General features: G+C 40.0%; 1 protein-coding gene across 1 annotated transcript in view; it reads right to left on the reverse strand.

Moving 5' to 3' along the window:
• LOC127369594 (NEDD4-like E3 ubiquitin-protein ligase WWP1) overlaps positions 1-20,968 on the reverse strand; it is a 32,268-nt gene that overhangs the window by 3,303 nt on the left and 7,997 nt on the right. The window contains exons 2-24 of the mRNA XM_051411110.1: positions 20,045-20,101; positions 19,635-19,726; positions 19,240-19,378; positions 17,128-17,252; positions 16,700-16,852; positions 16,145-16,217; positions 12,926-13,107; positions 11,220-11,781; positions 10,909-11,004; positions 9,831-10,005; positions 8,183-8,237; positions 7,665-7,749; positions 6,483-6,611; positions 5,949-6,021; positions 5,772-5,843; positions 5,471-5,559; positions 5,126-5,285; positions 4,673-4,806; positions 3,294-3,434; positions 3,087-3,207; positions 640-744; positions 332-428; positions 145-217 (exon numbers count right to left, since the gene is read on the reverse strand). Coding sequence (XP_051267070.1) covers positions 145-217; positions 332-428; positions 640-744; positions 3,087-3,207; positions 3,294-3,434; positions 4,673-4,806; positions 5,126-5,285; positions 5,471-5,559; positions 5,772-5,843; positions 5,949-6,021; positions 6,483-6,611; positions 7,665-7,749; positions 8,183-8,237; positions 9,831-10,005; positions 10,909-11,004; positions 11,220-11,781; positions 12,926-13,107; positions 16,145-16,217; positions 16,700-16,852; positions 17,128-17,252; positions 19,240-19,378; positions 19,635-19,704 — 2,909 coding nt within the window. The 5' untranslated portion in view covers positions 19,705-19,726; positions 20,045-20,101. The remainder of the gene's footprint in view (positions 1-144; positions 218-331; positions 429-639; positions 745-3,086; positions 3,208-3,293; positions 3,435-4,672; positions 4,807-5,125; positions 5,286-5,470; positions 5,560-5,771; positions 5,844-5,948; positions 6,022-6,482; positions 6,612-7,664; positions 7,750-8,182; positions 8,238-9,830; positions 10,006-10,908; positions 11,005-11,219; positions 11,782-12,925; positions 13,108-16,144; positions 16,218-16,699; positions 16,853-17,127; positions 17,253-19,239; positions 19,379-19,634; positions 19,727-20,044; positions 20,102-20,968) is intronic.

The raw sequence follows: 20,968 nt of genomic DNA on the forward strand, positions 1-20,968 counted from the left end.
GTCATGTATATGTTACTATATGTTAAGTTATTAGTTGCTTATTACTTTTACTGTTTCTAGCTCGTGCCATGGTGTTAAGTCAATTCATTATTATTACCTATCTGAATCCTAATTAAGTACTAATTTCTGTCAATCTCCACTCACCACGTGTGGCTCCGAGGAAGCCATGTGTCCTTTCCCACCTTCTCAATACAGAACTTCTGGGGGCCATTACTTCCTGCAATCCAAAAGAAGATGAAGAATTATATGTGTGTGTAGTAGCTCTGTGTGTCTGAATGATAATGATGATATAGTAAATGTGTTCCTCTTTGTGAGTCTGTCTGACACTGACCCATGAGTTCAGCGAAGCCGCCCAGAGGAAGCCTGCAGGTTCCAGTGACAAACTGCATGAGCCGCAGTCGGACTTCATTGTCCACTTCTTTCACCAGCTGCAGGGGAGGAAGTGACAACAATCAGTGACCAGAGACCACTGACTAGACCATCAGATGATATAATATCATTTCAACATGAACTCAAATGAAAACCAGTAAGGTGCAACACCTCTGAATATTGTGTTTCTATTCTGCCCCTTTCAGTGATTAACAGTAGAGGGTAGCGAGTACAGACACAAGGTGTGTGTTTGTGTGTGTGAGACCGTACCTGCCAGAACCAGATGATCTGTTTGCTGTTCCTTGTGTAGTGACGATACACTGTGTTCCTCTGCCAGTCCTGCAGGTCTACTTCCTGCATGCCACACAGCATCACCTGGATCAAACACACATGTATAAGCACATAAATGACACAGAGAACACAGGGGTGGTGAAACGTTTTACTCTTTATTCTACATAATGAATGGAGTTCAATAACTTTATTTCAGTAACTCCCAACACTTCATTGACTCACTCTGGTCCGCCATGTAAGTTCTGCTAGTTGTTCCCTGTGCTCTGAATAAAACATTGAAACCCCTCTAGGTGTTTGGCCACAGCAGATTTTCATTTTTTAGTTAGAGTTACCGTTTATTTCAGTTTGATCAATGAATGCATCACTGCAAATGCTAATTTCTGATTGGTGTACGTTGATGGAAATATACATGCACACTAGGGGTGTAACAAAAACCGTTTTGAATCGGAAAATCTATTTTGATTTCAAAGATGCGAGTGCATCTGTACACGGACTAATGCATCGGTCTTAATGTAGCTTGAACCGGCCGATGGCCTGATTAAAAAGTTATAAATCGGTTTATGCTGCTGATGCAGCAGCAGCTGCTGAAAGCTGCATCTCTCTCTGACTGTCTCTTGCTCCCTCCCTTAAAACTCTTGCGAGACTCGTCGCAGTTACGTCAGATAGCGCTGTGAGTTTGTGAGGGAAATGGCTGACTCGGGCAGGATTCACAACGCTCCGGCAAGTTTAAAGTCTAAAGTGTGGAAGAAATTCGGATTTTATTTGAAGAATGGAATACTGGATAAAAGCTTTGCTATATGCAAAGACTGTAAAACTGCGATAAAGTACTCCGGTAGTACGACAAATCTCCACACTCACTTGGTGAGACGGCATGGGGAAACAGGCGAGGAGGAGGCTAGCACAGATAGCACAAAGACACCGACAGAAATACATGACTTATTCCAGCCAAAACTCACCCACAACTCGACGAGAGCAAAGGTAATAACGGCCTCAATAACCCGGTTCATTGTTAAAGACATGACACCACAATACCGACTCGACAGCATTTCACCAACAAGTGCGTACCAGAGTTGTACAACAAAGTTAAGGATGAAGTCAAAGAACAGCTATCCAATACAGAACGAGTGGCAATTACCACCGATGCCTGGACATCATGTACCACTGACTCCTATGTGACAATCACAGCGCACCATATCTCTCCCGACTGGGAGCTGAGGAGTCATGTTTTACAAACCAGGATATTCAATGAAACAAAATGTACAAGGGATGTCTTGACATGTTATGTTCTACCTCACTAGCTTATTGTGCCTTGATCTGAGGCTACACATATCTCTGTTGTTTCTTTGACTTTAATTAACGTTGGGGAGCTCTTACGTGTTGTTACATGTTAATAAACATGACAAAAACTACAAATACACTTCTTCTCTAGTCTTTGATAAATCTTTTTGAAGGAAATGCCACATTTACAAGTTAATTCATTTTATGAAATGATTGTCTACTTTCAACAAGAAATCCATTTCATCATACCCTCTCGAATTGAGCCGTGCCACATCGAATCGAAATCCTTCTGAATCGAATCGTTCCATTTTAAAATGTATCGTTCCTGAATCATATCGTACCCCATGTATCGAGATACGCATCGAATTGTCTTCTATTGGAGAGATGCACACCCCTAATACAGACTTTGAACATGATTAATATTTAGCCAAATAATCACAAACAAAAATAACTGCAAAGGAAGGAATAAAATCTAACAAGCTATTTAAACATTTACAAGCTCAAACTATCTATTTACATATACAAACTATAGGAACACCCTAATCCTGAGATCTGGAGAGTAAGACTTGGATGGTCAAACGTGCTCCACACAGCACACCTACTGACTGACTGCACACGACACAAGAGGAGAGGGAGAGACCTCTCTTTGACTGATTTTGGGTGCACATGTGACGTACCATAGAGCTTGTGCCGGTGCCACCTCACATTTTTTGATTTTGAACACCTAACAATTAAAATAATGATAAACTTAATCAATCAATTTGTGATGATACATTTCTCTACTGTCTCAGACCTGCCCCAGATACCCAATCTTGTGTCCCAGGTGTTACTTTTATTGTCCATGGGACAACAGGACATCCCTAATTTTGAGCCCTGGCAGAATAAACCAAAAACAGACAGACGTAAAAGGAGAGATGCATAAGGGGAATTCTCTACAGATTAAGAATAATTTTTTACACACATTATCATCTTACTCAAGTAATGATTAATTAACCAGATTGGTAACTGGGATAAAAGCTCTGTCGAGTGGGGTACGTTATTGGGATTAAAATAAACACACATTAGAAACATGACAACAGAGATCATTAACAGCATTAACATAGACCGGAGCATGTTACTGCACTACCAGCATCGGGGATGTTGCTCACCTCAAGCTCCTTTTCATCAAAGTACTGGAGCCACTGGAGTGGAACCACCTCGTTGAAGCCGTCCAGGAAAGCTTTAGTCTGACCTTCTACCCCTCGAGAGAACCTCCATTCTGCCATTAAACTGCAAGGCAGACGGCAAGAATTACAGTCACTCTCAAAATTATAGTCAGATGTCACTTTCATGATAAAACAGTGGCTATACTCAACCTGATATACTCCTCCTTGTTCTCCTCAGTGACTAGAACATTGGCGCCATCAGGTTTGAGGTCATGAGATGTGATCTTCCCCAGGATCTCCATGTCTACTGAGAAGTACATTTCCAGACCACACTCTTCAATGTTGTTGTCCCTGAGGAGAGATTAGATTGTGTTGTTGTCACAGTATAATCAGGTCAACAGCTCATTGTTAAATAAAATAATTCGAAACATATCCATCCATAAGCATAAAATCTGACTGCCTTATAACTATAAACACTGTCTGAGTTTCCAGTGTTTGTTCTTGCATCTTGTGATGCCTGCAGTTAACTGCTTCATCCTCTCTCAGCATCCTGTCTGTTCTGCCTCTTTGTGAATAGGAATCTTCAAACAGTTCTTCGAACAGCTCTAAGCTAACGTTAGTTATCATCTATTGTTGGCTTGAATGGTAGCTGGCTTACGGCTGCAGAACACAGTTCTCTATAGTAGCTAACGCTGACTGCCGTGGGCTTTGGCTGCTGGCCTGCCATGGGCGGGCTGCGCGGGGGGCTGGGGTGGTTGGCTTGGGCCACCGGGGTGCACGGAGCTCGGGCTGCGCAGCGCGCTGCACGGGCATGAGATTGATTTGGCCAGCGTTGGTGCTTGCTTGTTGTCTCCTTCGCGAATGACAAAGCGGTGCCCCTGTTTCAGAGAGAGAGCTAAGATGTGTTGGTTAGCCTAGCACCACCAAAGTGCACAGCTGCTAGATCTAGCTAGCGGTAGCAAGAAGATTGCAGTAGCTTTTAACGTTATCTGTCTAACGTTAGCTAACTCACGTTAATCGTCCAATTAGTCGTTAGATTAGTCGACTAATCGATAAACTGATCGCCTGATTAATCGTTTAATAAATAATTGTTTACCCCCAGCCCTATTGTATATACAACGCTTATTGTATATACGTCCATAACTGAACAGCGATCCCTTCCTGAGGTTTCTCACTTATGTGGAGTTCTTGCTTATATTTGTGATTCTGGGCTATAGATACACAAGGGACTTGTCTCGCCTGTGGTGTTTTTCACGCATGCAGTTTGGCTCCTGTGGCCCCGACCAAAGAAAATGATGATACATAGTGGCCTTTTGGTTCAAGTCTGTTTCAGGGTCACACTGACTTCATACAAAGGGTGAAACAAGGGTTGAAAACATATATAGAAGTTCATGTCTCTCATTCATTGGACACTTTAGGCTTGTTATTTTGCATTACCATACACAACACGCAGCTCAGGAAGAAATACTATAGTTGGTAATAAGTATTAGTTGAAAACGCACGTGGAGCAATAAACTAAACCATGCTTTCTGCTGTCAGAAGAATACAGTTACATTCTGAGGGCTATATAGATTGAAGACACAAATTACCTGATCCATATAAGTGAGTTGTAGAACTCTGGGTCGATGGACTCCAGATCTTTGAGTATTAGCTTCTTGTTCAGCATGCGTTTATAGAAAGGCAGAGAGAAGCCTGTGTCGATGAACTTGCCGTGGAAAAGTGCCTGCAGCAAGAGACAAATAAAAAGAGAAATTAAATTGTTATTACTGTGCTGCTCAATCTGAACATACATGGTATTTAAGGTGGTATATCGATCACATGACAGATCAATGTACAGCTTCAGACACTAATCAGATAAAAGCATGATAGCTGAAAACATTTACTGAATACAGCATGGTGTACTGGAGAAAATAACAATCTGAAACTATGAATAGATTGTGCGCAGTCTGGTTTGGTCATTTTAGTCAACATAATTAAGGTAAAAATGTCAGCCTATTTCACTAGGTGTTAATGTTACCAGGACTATTTGCATGTGAACTTGCCATTGCAATGAAGCGGCCTATGAAGCAGAAGTAGGAGAGGTGGTCCGGGTTGATAGCCGAGGCCGGGTTGATCTGCAGGCAGTAATTGCTCTTGCCGGCGTACTCAAACAGACAGTACATGGGGTTCAGCACTTCATGGGACAACAAGAAGAACCACTCTCTGTAAAGTGAGGTAAGACAGAAGCAAGAGAGAGGACAAAGGCAACGGAGTGTAGATGAGGGGGAAATGAAAGGAGGAAAAGATGTAAAATGAGAGAAGGGGAGACAAGAGTTGCACATGATCAGCTACTACTTACATTTTGCAAAAACCTAGTTTGCACTATGGATATATATTATGTATATTACCGGGCTAAGCCGCCATAGTCTAGACCCTCCTCGCCTCTGAAGATAACATAGAGTCTCCTCCTCAAGTCGTAAGGCTTCAGAGCCATTATCTAACAGAGAGAGAGAAACATACACAAGATCAGCAAGTGACATGCATTGCATAAATGTTTTTGAATGTATAGCAGTAGAAAACGCTGGAATAAACCACACATGTAGACTGTGATGCATCACTGCACTTTTCATTACTATTACTAAATTCATTACTGTACATGCTGCTTATATTAGTTATTGAACTCAGACAGTGGTAGAAGGACTGTCTTACTTGCTGGAAAGAGTCTTCAAACAACGTCTGTCTGGAGACGGTGATCTTCACATGGCTAGGGAGAGCATTGGACTGAGGAAAGACAGAGGAAACATTAATGCATTTTGGGGAGGTAAGATCACGATGAGTGACAGAGCAAGAAACAAGGTGATGGAGTAAGAGAAAGAGAACACCTACCTGGCACAAGTAACGGAAATGGGCAAGCTTCCATCTGAAGCTGCGTTCGTAAGCAATCTGAGGACCTTTGGTGCTGTGAAGAACAAAATGATTTAAAGTTTAATTTCATGCAATGGTAAAGAAGCATTTTTCTTAAGGGGTGATAAATTTCATCTTCACCATATACTGAAAAAAATGTGCCACATGTGAAATATGCTCTTGTACAATCCCATGAAGTAAACATTTGGAAGGATTTCCTGGCTTTCTGAGAATATGCATTAAATTCCCTGAACGTCCCTGTGTGAAATACAACCCTTGAAATGAAATACCAGTGGGAATCATTGTTTTCTGAATCAACATACATTTTTCTTTACCTCACATGAGCTGTATGTACATCTGGTTTTAGTAAACATGTGCCCTTAAACTATGCACAAGTTCCCACGGCTACAGCTCCTCAGGCTACAGACAAAACACAGCCTCTGGCATGGCCTTCAGTAACATGTAATGTAATATAGAACACATGAACAAGTAAATCATTTTAAAATGCATTCTTACACGGAGGACTTCCCAGTGCGGGGATCACTAAAAGTGGTGGTTCGGGTGTTGTGATCCACAAAGTAGCGAACTCCTTCCCTTGTGTACCGGATCTCCCAACCTTCAGGCAGAGGATCCTCATTCTGTAGCCTGCACACACGGACCAATTATATGCATGGGTTGATACATATGGAAAATGATAGCCAAGAACTGAACTCGACCCAACATAGCTCTGGGAAAACACTTCCAACTCCACATGGACTTTACCCTATTAACATGTTTTTGTCAAACTAAGCTGCCATGAAATCTAGACAGGCCGGGGAAACTAGAGCACGCTTCCAGCTGCAACTTGTGCCACTACATAAAACATTAGTGACAAATCTTAGAAATGTGAGATGATATACATTTTAGAAAATTCTGCTTTTAAAAAATGGGGGTAATATCATATTCTGAGAATTTTTATGACCAACTTTTATAGGGTGTACAAGATGGAAGGGTTGAATTGCAATACTGGTTACAATCTATCAAAGTTGTGATGTAATTTGTGATGAAATGTAATTTCACTGTATAATCCCATTTACTATCTCAATCCTGTAGATTAAATATTACCGTACATCGTGGTGTAACAAGGTTTTTGTGACATTGTAGTACTCAGCTAGGCCTCCTTAAAAGCAGGTCTTAATAAAAAGTCCCTTTGAGTCTCTTACTGTGTTTCGTTCCTTGTTTCTTTGTATACTGTAATATAAATGACTTTACAAAACTAAAGTTTAGGGGGAAAAAAGGCCCTTTGAGGTTTATCAGCCCAAATGTGTACTTGTATATGCACAAGTGAGGAACACTATTTAGACATAGTATAATTTCCTTCTGAGGAAGCCCACACTATTATGGTATTAGTAAGAACATCACAGAACTGGTAAACACCGGTGTAAGTGGGAAGAAATCTTCTATTTTCAGCACACCTGTTTGACCTCCTAGGTGACCTTTTACATTAAAAATGGTCATCTTTAAAAAGATCCTTAATTATATTACATCCTCTCTTCCTGCTTAATAACAGATTAACAAGAGGTTAGCAACCTTACAGCACTCATACAGACTTCTGTGAGTTATGAGGTACCATATCTTATGCAATTTCAAATATTTTCTAATGTGCATAAGATCCACTTTCTTCAATTTTCTTTTTTTTTTTTTGGCACTTGAGCTCACCCTTGGGTTCGGGGGTCTTCCCACTGCGTTGTCTTGGTGTTATGGTTGACAAAGTACACTCGATCATTGGAGTCCACACGCCTCTCTAAAGTTGATAAAAACACAGAAAAGAATTTGTAGCTTAATAGACACAATGGACAGTCGGCCCCACAATGTGGCAACACAAATGATCACCACTGCTGACTCATGCTTTAAACAGACTTTTTTGACTGGCTGCTGACTGTGAATTTTGTGAAGAGCAAGTAGTGACGGTAGAGGGAAGGATTTCATAAGAAAGAGGTTGAGACAAGAGGCAAAATAGCAGAGGATACAAAACAATTTGGCTAATTTAGAATAATCACTATACAATTTAAACAGTATCATGAAGTACTTTTGTATTAACGCCCATTTTGGCATAAAAATAGGTACAATGTATATTGACACATTTCCGTTTGTATCTATTTTCCATTTAAATATAGCAAATACTGACAACAAAGTGAACATATGTCCAGTATTTAGAAGAAAGAATGTGAACTCACCCCAACCAGGAGGTAGCGGGCCAAGAGGATCATTCTCAGCAGACATCATGGATGCCTGAAAACGAGGGATGCACACATAGACGTCCATTTAGAAAAACCAAAGGAAGACACTGGTCTGGTCAAAAATATTCCAAATATGTAGGCTATGAAAGAAAAACCATTCAAACAAAAAAGGGAAAATATATTCCACAACAGGAGAGGGAAAATGGGAACTATTTCAAATTAAAACAAAATAAGAAATAATGAGTTTTGCTATGTTGCTGGCAAGAGGGCCTCAGTGACTGGTCAATACTTCTCAGGTGTCTGTCTTTTCATTTGAGTTTTAAGCTAATCATCATCAGTGAAGATGACATCACGGCTGAGATCAAACATAACCAGATTAGAGCAGAGGCTGGGGGCGGGCATATTTTAAGTTCTGACAAGGTAAAGTTCTCACCTTTAGGCTAAATGGGCTGAGCTGTGGATTGAGTGAGTGGAGTTTCAAAACAAATCTGCCCAGTGAAAGAGATGTGATTCATCAGGCAAAGGATGGGAAGACTTAAGTTTCGGGTTCCATAATTAGTAACCACCACTGGTTTACTCTTGCCAATTATGAGATAGAAAAAAATACCATGAGGAAAAATATAGTTTATTTTTAAGCATAATAATTTTCAAAGCATGCTGTAGTCTTTCGAATTTCTGACTCGTCTTTTTACCGCCTTCAGTGCAGTCATTGGTTTCCATTCATTTCACTACTGATTGAATATCACATTGCAACAACTTGAAAGCTTCAGTTCGATATCACCGCAAGTTTTAAGTTAATACAGTTTAAAGTGCAGATTTATCGGAAAAGCTGCACTGCATTCTGCACAGTAATAAACTGAAAGCCAATTACTGATATTTGGATTAAAATCACATTTAAAAGTTGAAAACCTCAAGACATGCTTAAGAAAATAGTCAGTGGTTATATCAAATATGTGTGATTTGTCATTAAAAAGCTTGATATGCAAAAACCGGGACCTTTTAAATTCTCTAAAAAGACAATGAAGCCTTTTCAGGGCTCTTCATAAAGGTCCACTGGACGACTACGATACAACTAATATCTGAGCCATTACAGACTGCAAGAGTGATCACCTACATCACAGATCACCAGAAAGTAATGTGAGTCAATTATCTTCATACAGACTTCAAAAGAGCCAGAGCAACAGATGTTGTCTCTATTTTCTGTTGAGTACTGGAGAATGGTTTGAGATAAATGCACACTTTAAAAGATGATGAGCTGACAAAAGCTAAATGCTGGATAGATCCATCTGGTGTGGTCAGGTGATTCAATAATGCACATTGTTTACAGAGCAAAAGATCAGAAGATTGCAGTTTTACAGCAATTATCCTTGGTCCCCAAAATCTAGTATAATAATCCTTGTTGATTAGCATACAAATTCACAAGGCATTTGTTTAAAAGAAAGAGAGCATTAATTGAAAAGAGTGCAAATGTTTTTGGACTTTTGTCAGCAGAACTCAACATCTTATTGGAACTAATTTACAAATGACACAATGGCCATTTTGACTAAAAATGCTGGCAAATTAAATTATCAGACAAGAAAACTAAATCTGCAACCCATTCATTTCACAGGTGTAAAAAAACATGTTTTAAAGGGGATTGTCTTACAGAGTAGAGGTATCTCTGGTTAAACTGGTGCATAGCTCCCTGCAGCTGGCTGCGCTGGCTCTGCCACTGCTCAAAATTGCGGACTGATTCCATAGTGGGACGCTGCCATGTGGTGGTGCGGGTGTTGTGGTCCACATAATAGATCCTACCCCGGTCATCCACTCGGCGCTCCCAACTGGCAGTGTGAAGGAGATGGACAGGACAATAATCACAAACACAGACACAAAAAACAGTAAGCAAATGGATGAGCCATTTGGGAACGCTCACGGGACACTTATAACAACATAAATAATGAAATTTGTATTACTGTAAATGATCAACAACCAATCATATAAACAATACTTGTGTTTGATGATGTGTTACCAGAAATCATCTCTCACTGAAACTGACCTAATCAGGTAAACTAACCTCAAACAAACTTTAAACAAAACTACACCCTTTTTTAATAGACTTTGCATTAGGCCTGTCACAATAGCTTCTTTAATAATTTTATGCCACTGATATAATTATAAAATTAGCATAATAATGCAATTTAGGGGGTCATATATGACAACATGCGTTTAGTGGTAAAAGGAGACATGTTTCCTTCAGAATGTCATCTTTCACTTTCTCTGCTTGGGATTTAGAAACAGGGTGATCAGAAGTAGCAGCCAAACATGCCTCAGCATAGTTTTTTTTTACTAGAACTGGGAAAAGGCGCCTAAGTCTTGTAATTGTAGGGAAAACATATTCTTACATACAAACACGCATGTGAACACAATGGTATAATATCAAGTTAAGCAGAAATTATTGTTGCTATGTCCATATACTGTACGATAACATAATTACTGTGACAGGCCTACTTGGCACAGGTGAAATAATATACCCTAAGTTGTCCATTATGTAGTATCAGTGGCTTTAAGATGTAAATATGTGTTTAAATCTGTGTTTAGCTGCAGACATAGTTGAAAGCCATCAGGTGTAAAGAGAGCGTGATGGAGACCCATGTGTAAAAGCTAAAAAGGCTCACCTGATGAACCTGGTAAAATTACAAATTCCATGTCTGAAAAAGGCTGAAGAAAGAAAGTGAGACACTCACCCTGGTGGTAATGGCTGTGGTCTTTCCCAGGTAGTAGTCCTTGTGTTGTGGTCAACATAGTACGTTCTCCCATGCGGGTCTTTTCTCTGCTCCCACCTTGAAGACAAAACAATTGAGAAAAAAAAGCAGGCCGTAAAACAAAAACAAAATGTGCAAAAGGATGGAGATTTTGCTCATTATGAATTGAGTGTGTGTTTTAGGTGGCATGTACTTAAACTGATTACCTCATAATCTAATACAGATTTGATTAAAAAAAAGTAATGAAAATCAGTCAGGGAATGCAGAAATTGACCATTGGTGATGGTTTTTACCCTGGTGGTAGAGGATCTGAGCCTCCAGCATTGGGGACCTGCTGCCTGGGCTTGGCCCCATCTGTTGTTACCGGTGCACTGTTACTGCTGTTACCACCGCTGCCACCACCGCTGCCACCACCACCACCACCATTGCCACTTCCATTGCCACTTCCATTGCCACCACCACCAGCACCACCAGCACCACTAACTGAAGCATTTGCTTCTCCCATTGCTGGGGAGGAAGAGGATGATGATGAGGATGTTGTGATGGTGGTGGCTCCCTGTACTGGGGAGGTGAGTGCAGAGGAAGCAGCAGTAGCAGCAGTAGCAGTAGCAGTAGCAGCAGCAGCAGCAGCAGCAGCAGCAGCAGCAGCAACGCCATCAGTGGGCTTAGTAGCAGAAGAGGAGGCTAGAGCCTGCGTGGAGGTTGGCTGGGTTTGAGACGTGCTATTTGGTGCTGTGTCAGAGTCTGGGAGGGTGGTATCTTGATTGCAGTCCTCATGGTCATCTGCAGGGGGCAGCACGTCACCTGTTGTAGCAGACGATGGCCCCAGAGCAGCATCACAGGACTCCCCATTGACTGCAGGCAAGTGAGAGAAAGACAATGGTGCTGTTTACATGCATGGACTTAACACTTCATCCATCCATGGCTTGATGTCAGTGACGTCTCAGGAAGAGAGCTGCCTTTTAAATGGCTGATTTTACAACACGTACCCATTAGTCTAGCAGTCTAGAAATCTACATACATATATACTGATCAGCCATAACATTATGAGCCCAGAGAGGTGAAGTGAATAACACTGATTATCTGGTTATCACAGCACCTAGATTATAACATTACAACATTTGAGTTGAGCGTGCCAGGTCTTTTGTTTGAGCGGTATGTTGGACTTGACATCATAGATGGATAAAAGTTGGGCTGTTTGCTGCCTTTTAGAAATGACACATTAATGTTCACACACCAGTGCTGGCTGTTAGGCTGTTACTCGAGTGAGGCAGTGGAGGCATCATGAATGAGGTAAACCATGCCAATTACAACTACCGTACATTGGCAGCATTTTAATTCAAATAAATAGAGTTTCTTCTAATTAGTTTGAACTGGATTTTTTTTAAGCAACAGCCCTAACTTATATATGTATATAAATAAAAATAGTACCACTATACTAGTAAAGAATGAATATTCTCAGTGTAATCGGCATGCTATTGGTGCCCTGCATACCCTCCACAGTATACTGCAGTCTGCTTTCCTTTTCCTTTTTTTTTTATCTCTCCAGGGAGTTTTCCACAAAAGTGCTGACAGCAGCAGAGATTACAGGCCTCACTTAATGAAAATGAATCCACTGATCTCCTCTACTGTTCACTCGGATCAAGGGAACCATGAAGAACTCTAACTGCCCAGGCAACACAATGAATACCTGCTGGAAAGATACACACGTATAATCAAGGTGGCTGGGTAATAATTTGCATTACTCTATTGTTTATATGAGCCTATAGTTCATCATATATATTCAGTAAATATGGTGTATCATAGGGAATTATCCGCATAAATGAGAAATGAGAAAATATCTGAAGAACACATCTTGGAAGACTGCAGGGTTTTATTGTACTGAAAAGGCTGGAAACAAAACATACAAACCTGGGAACAAAACTGGGACTGTATTTCAAACCTTCCAAGGTACTAGAATTCAAACACTGTGAAATTCAAACTAAAAGGTCAAACTCACCCGTTCTACTCTCTGTGTCACTGTCTGAGGGTTGGTGGACCGGGGTGTTATTGGGTGTGGTGTCTCCATTGACGACATGACTAAGGGCAGGGCTGCAGGAACTGGAAGGCACCTGAGCATCCAGACCATTGGAGGCCGAACAGGAACCTGACCTTGGGCCCAAGTCTGTACCATTCACTGAGCTTTAGGAGGAAACACATAACAATTCCTTAATACTAACAAATTCTATACCTACATAACACTCAAGATATAATTCATATGTAATGTAATGTAAAACTAATATGTGTAACTTCTAAGAATAAAAAACAACTTTTATTTTTCCTACAGGCTCAAAACAAAACAGGCTTATAATAAATTCAATTTACACAGCTTAGTGGGTGAGCTAAATGTGTGCTACTTCCACTCTGTGTGCGGGTGTCAGATAAAAGACTTGTGACATTGAGACTATTGTCTCGTAGGGGTAAGGACAGGACATAATAGGATGGCATACTGACGTAATGGGTACAGCTGAAGAGGCCCTTTTGTGAGCCGGCAGAGCTCAGTTGGTGCCACAGACGTGCCCACACTACGACCAATACAAAATCAGCCATATGACTCAAAGTCCAGGCTTTGTCTAGGCAAGAGGTGGGTTGTCAGCCACCAATAAAGAAAAAACTTCAGAAACGGTCACAAGTGTTCACAACAATGAATGTTGATTTTACTACTCAGCATATCCGCAAATGGTAACAGCTCCCATATACTTAACACAAGATGTCCGATTAAGACACATTGCACAGAAAGTTTCCCACCATATCTGGCCGAATTGTGTTGAGCCCAGCAGAGGCTGGCAATCCCTTTAATGATACTTATATGGTCATCTGTATCCATTATAATACTTTATTTTTATTAATATACTGATATATATATATATATATATATATATATATATATATATATATATATATATATATATATATATATATATATATATATATAGGTTGAAAACAAAGACTACACCGGTTTACTGGACTTATTGGAATCTTGAAATTGAAATCTGATGCACAGAGAAAAAATAGGTACACACCCAAAACAGACAAGCAATTACTGAAATTGCGTAAGTAGGAACACGTTTAAAACAAATACAACATTGTACTCCTGTAGCCAGCATGGAGGACAGTATCAAGTGTTTCGACAGGCCGAGAACTGGCGCCTCTGGCTCCACAGGAAAGGTCTACTGACTCTCTGAAGATAAGTAGAAACACAAGCAAACCAAAATGGAAGGAAAGAAACAAAGCTAAACAGAGTAAAAAAAAGAAGAAGAATCAAGACAAGGTAAGGTGAGTAAGGCTCACGAAATACAGAGATTTCACAAGAGAAAAATACATAAAGGGACGTAGGTTGAAAGAGGTGAACAGGAACGAGAAGATGGGCAATGGAGTGAAGACTGCCAGAAAGTCAAGCATAGCACTGACGTAAGACCACGGAGAAGAGACAAAGAAAGACAAAGGGAAAGAAGTAGAGAAGAGGGTTCCTCAAGCATCGACTCCTAGCTTAATAGCCGACTGCTCACCTCTGTTTGGCTGACTTTTAATATGCAGCAAGTGACGTCACATTATGGGGAAGGAGCAGGGAGGCTAAGGCCGAGTACAGACAGAAACTATCACTTAAAAAAAAGGCTGATCAGACACCCTACACAGCAGTTCATACCATTGCAAGGCGGATAGTAACAACTCTAGAGAGTTATCACACCATCAATCATTTTCTCCTCTGCCTCCAGGATTGCAACACAACAGCAAAATTAGCACAGTGCATTCTCCAATTCATTCCATTTTACTGGCTAACACAGCAAGTTACTGGGTGCAGGACTGTTCGGCAACACAATGTGAGCAACTATTTGACAGACTACCCACCTTGTTTCATTTATTTTTTTCACTCTTTTCACTGGTTTGAAGTGGGCGGCGGTCAATTGGAAAAACGTAATGTCACATACTTCTGTGCACCAATTACAGCTAAGCAACACTTGAAAAATGTGTTGACAGTTGTGGGGTTGTTTACTTTTGCAGCCAGCAGTGCCAGTCAGTCAAACCTGACCAAACAGCAAAGTCCTGATCAGGCTGAGCTTCTCAATGTTTAAGTGGAAGAATATTTTTTCACAACATTAACTTTGATTGTTGCTTATTTAGTCATGAAAAATATAATGTTATAGAGAAATGTTTCAGATCTGAAACTAGATCAAAAGAAATTTCAGTTTGGACACTGACTAATGCTGTTTGGTTTTTTTTACAGCAGCATTTTGTATTAAACGTGCTTTCACTCTGCCTGTAGAGGCACCCTGTAATATAATGATTTAATATTATATTAACTTTATATGATTTTCTTATTATTCATATTTTTTAAAGAAATTGTTTACAGCTTCCCTCTTCTTAAGAGCTAACCTTTTGTTTTTGAAACAAAAATTAGTACTATGTTAATTGTCTTACTTTCATAAACACATGTTTAAGGTTTCATTTTCTAGATAGCAACAATAAGGCAACATTTTGTCTTGCTACCACAAATATTCCCCTGGCTACCTTTCCTATCTGGCTGGGTACTCAAACATTTTTGGGGAACCCTCAGGGAGGGGGAACACCACTAAGTTTTAAACATACCCTTGTTTGTGTCTTGCAGTCCTCTCTGCAACTGCAATGCAGAGAGGAGCCAGGCAGCCAGAACCCTCTCAACCCCCTCCCACCAACCTCCCGTCTGTTGCGCTGAGCAGACATGGCGTCCCAAAAAATCTCTGTTAGCCTCACTGAAGGGCAGTTTATTGTGTGATAGAAAATAAAGATTGGTACTAGTGGGGCAACACTAAAACTTAAAAGCAGGAGAAGGGTAGAGCCAGAATTTTGAAAAAAGCAAGACACAGACAGACTCTGACCGAGGTAAAAAAAATGAATAAATAAAATCCTTTACATGAGCTAGCGCAAAACAATAGCATATGAGTATCAATAGTCATGTAAAATATGCCTTCATGTCTTCCTACAGGGCACATTGTGGGGAAACTGTACTAACACACAACTATTTGTGGTCTGTTAGCATTCCTTTACTTGAGGATAAGCATGCTCCTTGCTTTCAAAGAGTTATTCTAACCAGGCCAACAACCATTTTAGGAAACGTGAAGTAGACAGAATCTTCTTCCTCATGAAATATGTGGAGCAAGATAAAAAGGCCCCAAAATGGCTGTTTGTTTAGTTAGTTTACCTGTTGGCAGCCCTTGAGGAAGAGGAAGAGGAGTCTCCATTTTCATGGATGGCATCGCCATTCTGTTGGACTTCTGGAAAGAATCATAGAAAACAAATGTTAGCCTTCAGATATTCTGCACTAGTGCATATTAATTAAAACTAGAAGAATTGTTAAGTATTTGATTGTACAAGGATTAGGTGAAAGTATACTAGTATTTTCCTGAGTACAGTTTATTTATTCATGTTTTTGTGGAGTTTTTCCTCTCCCTGTGCTGGCTCGTTAATTGCCATTCACCAGTACAGTGGTAACCCCACTATCACCCACCCGTAACATACAAATATTCAACTTTTTAAGATTTTAGATTTGTGATGTACAATATTTATTTTTTAACTTGGATCATTTCAAATGTTTTATTTGGGATAACCTAATAACTCTTAGTTTATTTTAAATTCTATGGTCTATTTAATATTGCAGTTTTATTTTAACAGTAAAATAATTGAGTGTATTTAATGACAATCGTCTATGAACCTGTGATAATGCTGAAAGGTCAAGAAACAAAAAACTAAAGCTCACTGGTGCCATTTGCTGCATTGCCGTTGGTAAGCGGAGCCAGTTCCTCTTGGTCAGTGACAGTCAGGCCATCTAGGTAAACAGTTAGTTCCCCTACGGGAACCAGAGCTCCCTTCTGCTCCGCGCTCAGTTTCAGCACCTCCTTCACATTCTCCACTGCAGAGCCAAAGAGGCATTACAATAAAGTGACAGCAAGAAAAACACAAAGCAAACCACTTCCATAGAAATGCTTCATTTACAATGTTGACATTAGAGAAAAAGACACATTGATCAGCAGCAGCTTGTCTAAATAAACAGTACCTTCATTAATCTGCTGTTGCCTGGTACTGCAGTAACTGTGCCACAACTGTATTTGTTAAATAATGAACACATGCCACCCTACACCTTGTATTATAATATGGGTCTGTGTGTGTGTGATAGCTTAACCGTACATTTTCTGTCATGCTGCTCCAAGGCTTGAATTAGGTCTAGCGTTGCTTTCCCCAGCAGAGCATCGGCCTTCAGGGTGTGGTGACTCCATACTTTGAAATCCACCTGTGTGTGCGGTGTTACATTCCTAGGTCAGGAACACAAACAAACAAACAAACAAACACACACATGTAATGCTTAAAACAACTTGTAAGACAAATCACACAAATCATCAGTACAAAAGACATCATTGAAAAAAGAAAAGCACTTTCAAGTTCATCACAGACGTGTTCCTTTTTCTGCTGCAGTTATATACAGAGTAAAAAAAATACAGTTACAAATATTTCTAACTGGCACGTGTTTAGTGCCTGTGTGCTCAATCAGTAGTGTTTTTAACCTTTTTTCTAATCCAAAATGGGTTCACTCAGCACAAAGGATCTTTTTCCACACACACAGACCAGATTTTCAAGCAAACGTTGGTGTAGGATGTTCAGTTCGGTATGCTACTGCCATAGTTCGGTACCCCCTTTGACCCAAACAATTGCTGTCAAAATAGTCTAGTTTTACCCGGGAAGTTTTTGCAGTGCACCAGTTGTAGTCTATCAGCTGTAGCATGCTAGTGGGCTAGTCAGTGTTAATTGTCAAACTGCAAGCCAACATTGTTCAACTGAAGACAGGTATGTCTGTGGAAACACTTCAAATGGGTCATTTACATGAATATGACGAGAAGCGGAATAAGACAAAAACAGACTGGCAGCCTTACTGCAGATGCGGACTGCGCCAAACTAGTAACTAATGCTACAGAGGGTTTGCTCCTGATATGCAATCATACCCAGTCTTAGAAAATACAGGAAATTTGTGTTATTAATTTTTCTTTTTGACAATATGTCGGTGTTTAAGTGCATTAACTGTTAGTAGCAAGAACTGAACAGAACTAATGATCTAACAAAGCAGATTATATATGCTATATTGAGATATAGATATACATGTATAATGTAAGTGTTTCTTAACCATATGAGACTAAATCACTGTGGGAATTCTACAAATGTTTGGGTAGGACTGGTAAATAAACTGTGGTGAGCAAAGAGAAAGAAATGAGGAGACAACTAGATGCTCCTCATTTTTCCAGTTTCTCTATTTTTCCTCGTCTGCTCCCCCTCAAAAAATCTCACAATCTCAAGAGCAACTTGTCCTTGCTGCAGGGTGAGAGACTCATGTACTCCGCTCACATAATGCTGCTTCCTTCTGTTTTCTGCTCTTATACAAAATGAACACTACACAGTCATTGTATTCACGGCCGAGCACATCAGCCTAAAGAGAAATATCTAGGATCATAGCCTAAAGGCAATGTGTAGGATTCATAACAGCTTGCAAAACATCCATGGTGCAAACGAAGGATTACAAACACAGCACCACTCTGTCTTATTACCAATAATTACCCAATCAAGACAATTAGCAATTGCAATGACATGTCTCTGGCATGCGGCCGAGCCATTCCGAAGCCAGAGAGCTGTAAAAGTCTGCCATGTTCAGGCTGCTGGCTCTACTAGTGTCTCAAATGATACAAAGAGCTCTGTGTGTTCTCATACAGCTTTTTCCCTTGTTCTAATAATTATCAGATGAGCCACCTGAGGGATTGTGTCATTATATTTTGAATTATATTTAGTTACATAAGGTATACACTGTCAGACAGACATAGACCCCAAATTCCTGCACCAAAGCCAACATACTAAAATACCTCCTAGTAGGGAGAACGGAACCATTTTTCTCTCTCTCAACAGTTTTTTTAAAAGCTTGGGCCATTTGGAGATCAACATAGACTCTCCTCAGGAACATTCTGTGTAGGGGGGTATGAGGAGACAAATGTCTGTGGTAGTCTCAACACAGAAATCATTACAGTCTGTCTCTCATTTTATCTTCTCCATATAATAAAGTGCCTGGTATTCATGAGTTGTCTTCCTACATTAATTTATAAGGCACATAAAACATGAACAAGTGTATATAGAACTTTAGTTAATACATATATTACACACACAGATGTTAAAAAGGGAAAAAGAGGCGTGTAAAGACCAAGAAACTGGCATTAAGGTAAATAGATGTCAGATACACAGAGGAGGCAAATAGTTGCTTCTTACAGAGTAAGCCTCTCATCCCATTTAGGACTCGAGGAGCTGTGAGACTTCGCTGTACGGCGCGACTCCCCCTCCGCTGTCACCTCCACATAAATGGCAGTCCCAAAGAGGCTCTTCTTCCTCTTGATTTTGGCACAGGACACTGGCGGTGGATACATATAGGAAGTGATGAGACTAGTGAACATTTTTACTTTCAACACATAGCTGACACTCATATTCAGATATTCAGATAAAATAAGGTCATAAATTATTGATCCTTGATGGAAAAACCTTTTTTCACACAGGAAATCCTGCTGACACAGTGCTTCAGTGTGAGCTTTCTGAGGGAGCGACAGGGTCTAGAACCTGGGGCCACCCTGCCCCTCCCCAACATTACAGCCTTCAGTGTTTCAACTCACCAATGGCATGGAGCTGTGACGTTCCTCTGTGGTTATGGCTAGACTCTGTTCTAGATGAGGCCGTGGCCATGTCATACACCACAGTGGGAAACCTTTAAAACCATACACACACACATACAGACAAACCGAGCAAACAACAAACACACAAGACACATACCCAGTAAATTCACAAATAAGAAACAGGTGAACTCTGCAGGGTCCCAATAAAAATACAGATGAGAAATTATAGAAGCTGCTTCAGCATATTCTGCACATTTTGTTGAGGTTTTGTGGTAGAGGTCGCACCAGGTCCCAGCAGCAGATATTTATCTACATTTAGTGTAATATTATATTATTTTCATAATATTGTAACTGTTCCCTATATTATAATGCTACATTGACATAATGCTGGAAAAACAATCAATACTCACAATTGGTGTGTGCTGCTAGACCCTCTGGTTCAGCCCACTCCGTGTCCCATGATTCCTCTGAAACAGGAAAGAGCTAAGTTTAAGGATAAAGCTCAGAACAGCTAGTACAAACTTCAGCAGTTTAAAGTCTGAACTCTGATAAAGACACCAATTTATTACTTACAAATATATGTGTAAAACAAATGTCGCTATATGCCGCAAGATATATTTGTTGTTTCCCAATATGGAGAAGTAAATAGGACATTCTGTGAAAAAGCCCCTGTTGCTTTTTTCAGTTCCACATAGTTGCAAAATTGGAAAGACAACTGGTTGCATGTACAAATGTTTCATTCTTATTGTATCAGTGGTCAACTCTGTAATGGTCAGTAACATTTGTGAGCATTAGCTTCACTCTGCCATACTGTAAAATAATCATATTGTGAAACCTTTTGACAGATAATGCACTTGCAATATGATTCATGATTAGTAGGAATTCAGATTTTTGCATCACAATTTTCATTAACAACTAGTTTCATCGGAAAAAAATATTAAAACTGCAATGATGTGACATTTGTTGTGGTCTCTACCCAACAAACAAAACAAAAATGTTTCTTAAATCTGGAGAACAAGATTAGATTTGTAGGTCAGGGAATCGCTGCAGAACTTCAGTATATTTGATTATAATGCTGTTTTGACACATTTTACCTTTATCAAAACAAGCAATTTGGATTTTGCACCTGTCCATATTGGGATTTTGATACTATTGTGATTAATTGTGCAGCCCTATAACAAATTCCTGCTTCTTGGTTCAGAAGTGTTTTGTGATACAAAATCAAACATTTCCATTAGATGACCTACACACACAAACTACAGTAAACTAATGTAAATAGAAGAGAAATGGTCAATTAAAATATTGTTCTGCCTTAAAATAGCATCTCTTTCATT

This window comes from Dicentrarchus labrax, unplaced genomic scaffold, assembly GCF_905237075.1.
Source record: "Dicentrarchus labrax unplaced genomic scaffold, dlabrax2021, whole genome shotgun sequence".
Lineage (NCBI taxonomy): Eukaryota > Metazoa > Chordata > Actinopteri > Moronidae > Dicentrarchus > Dicentrarchus labrax.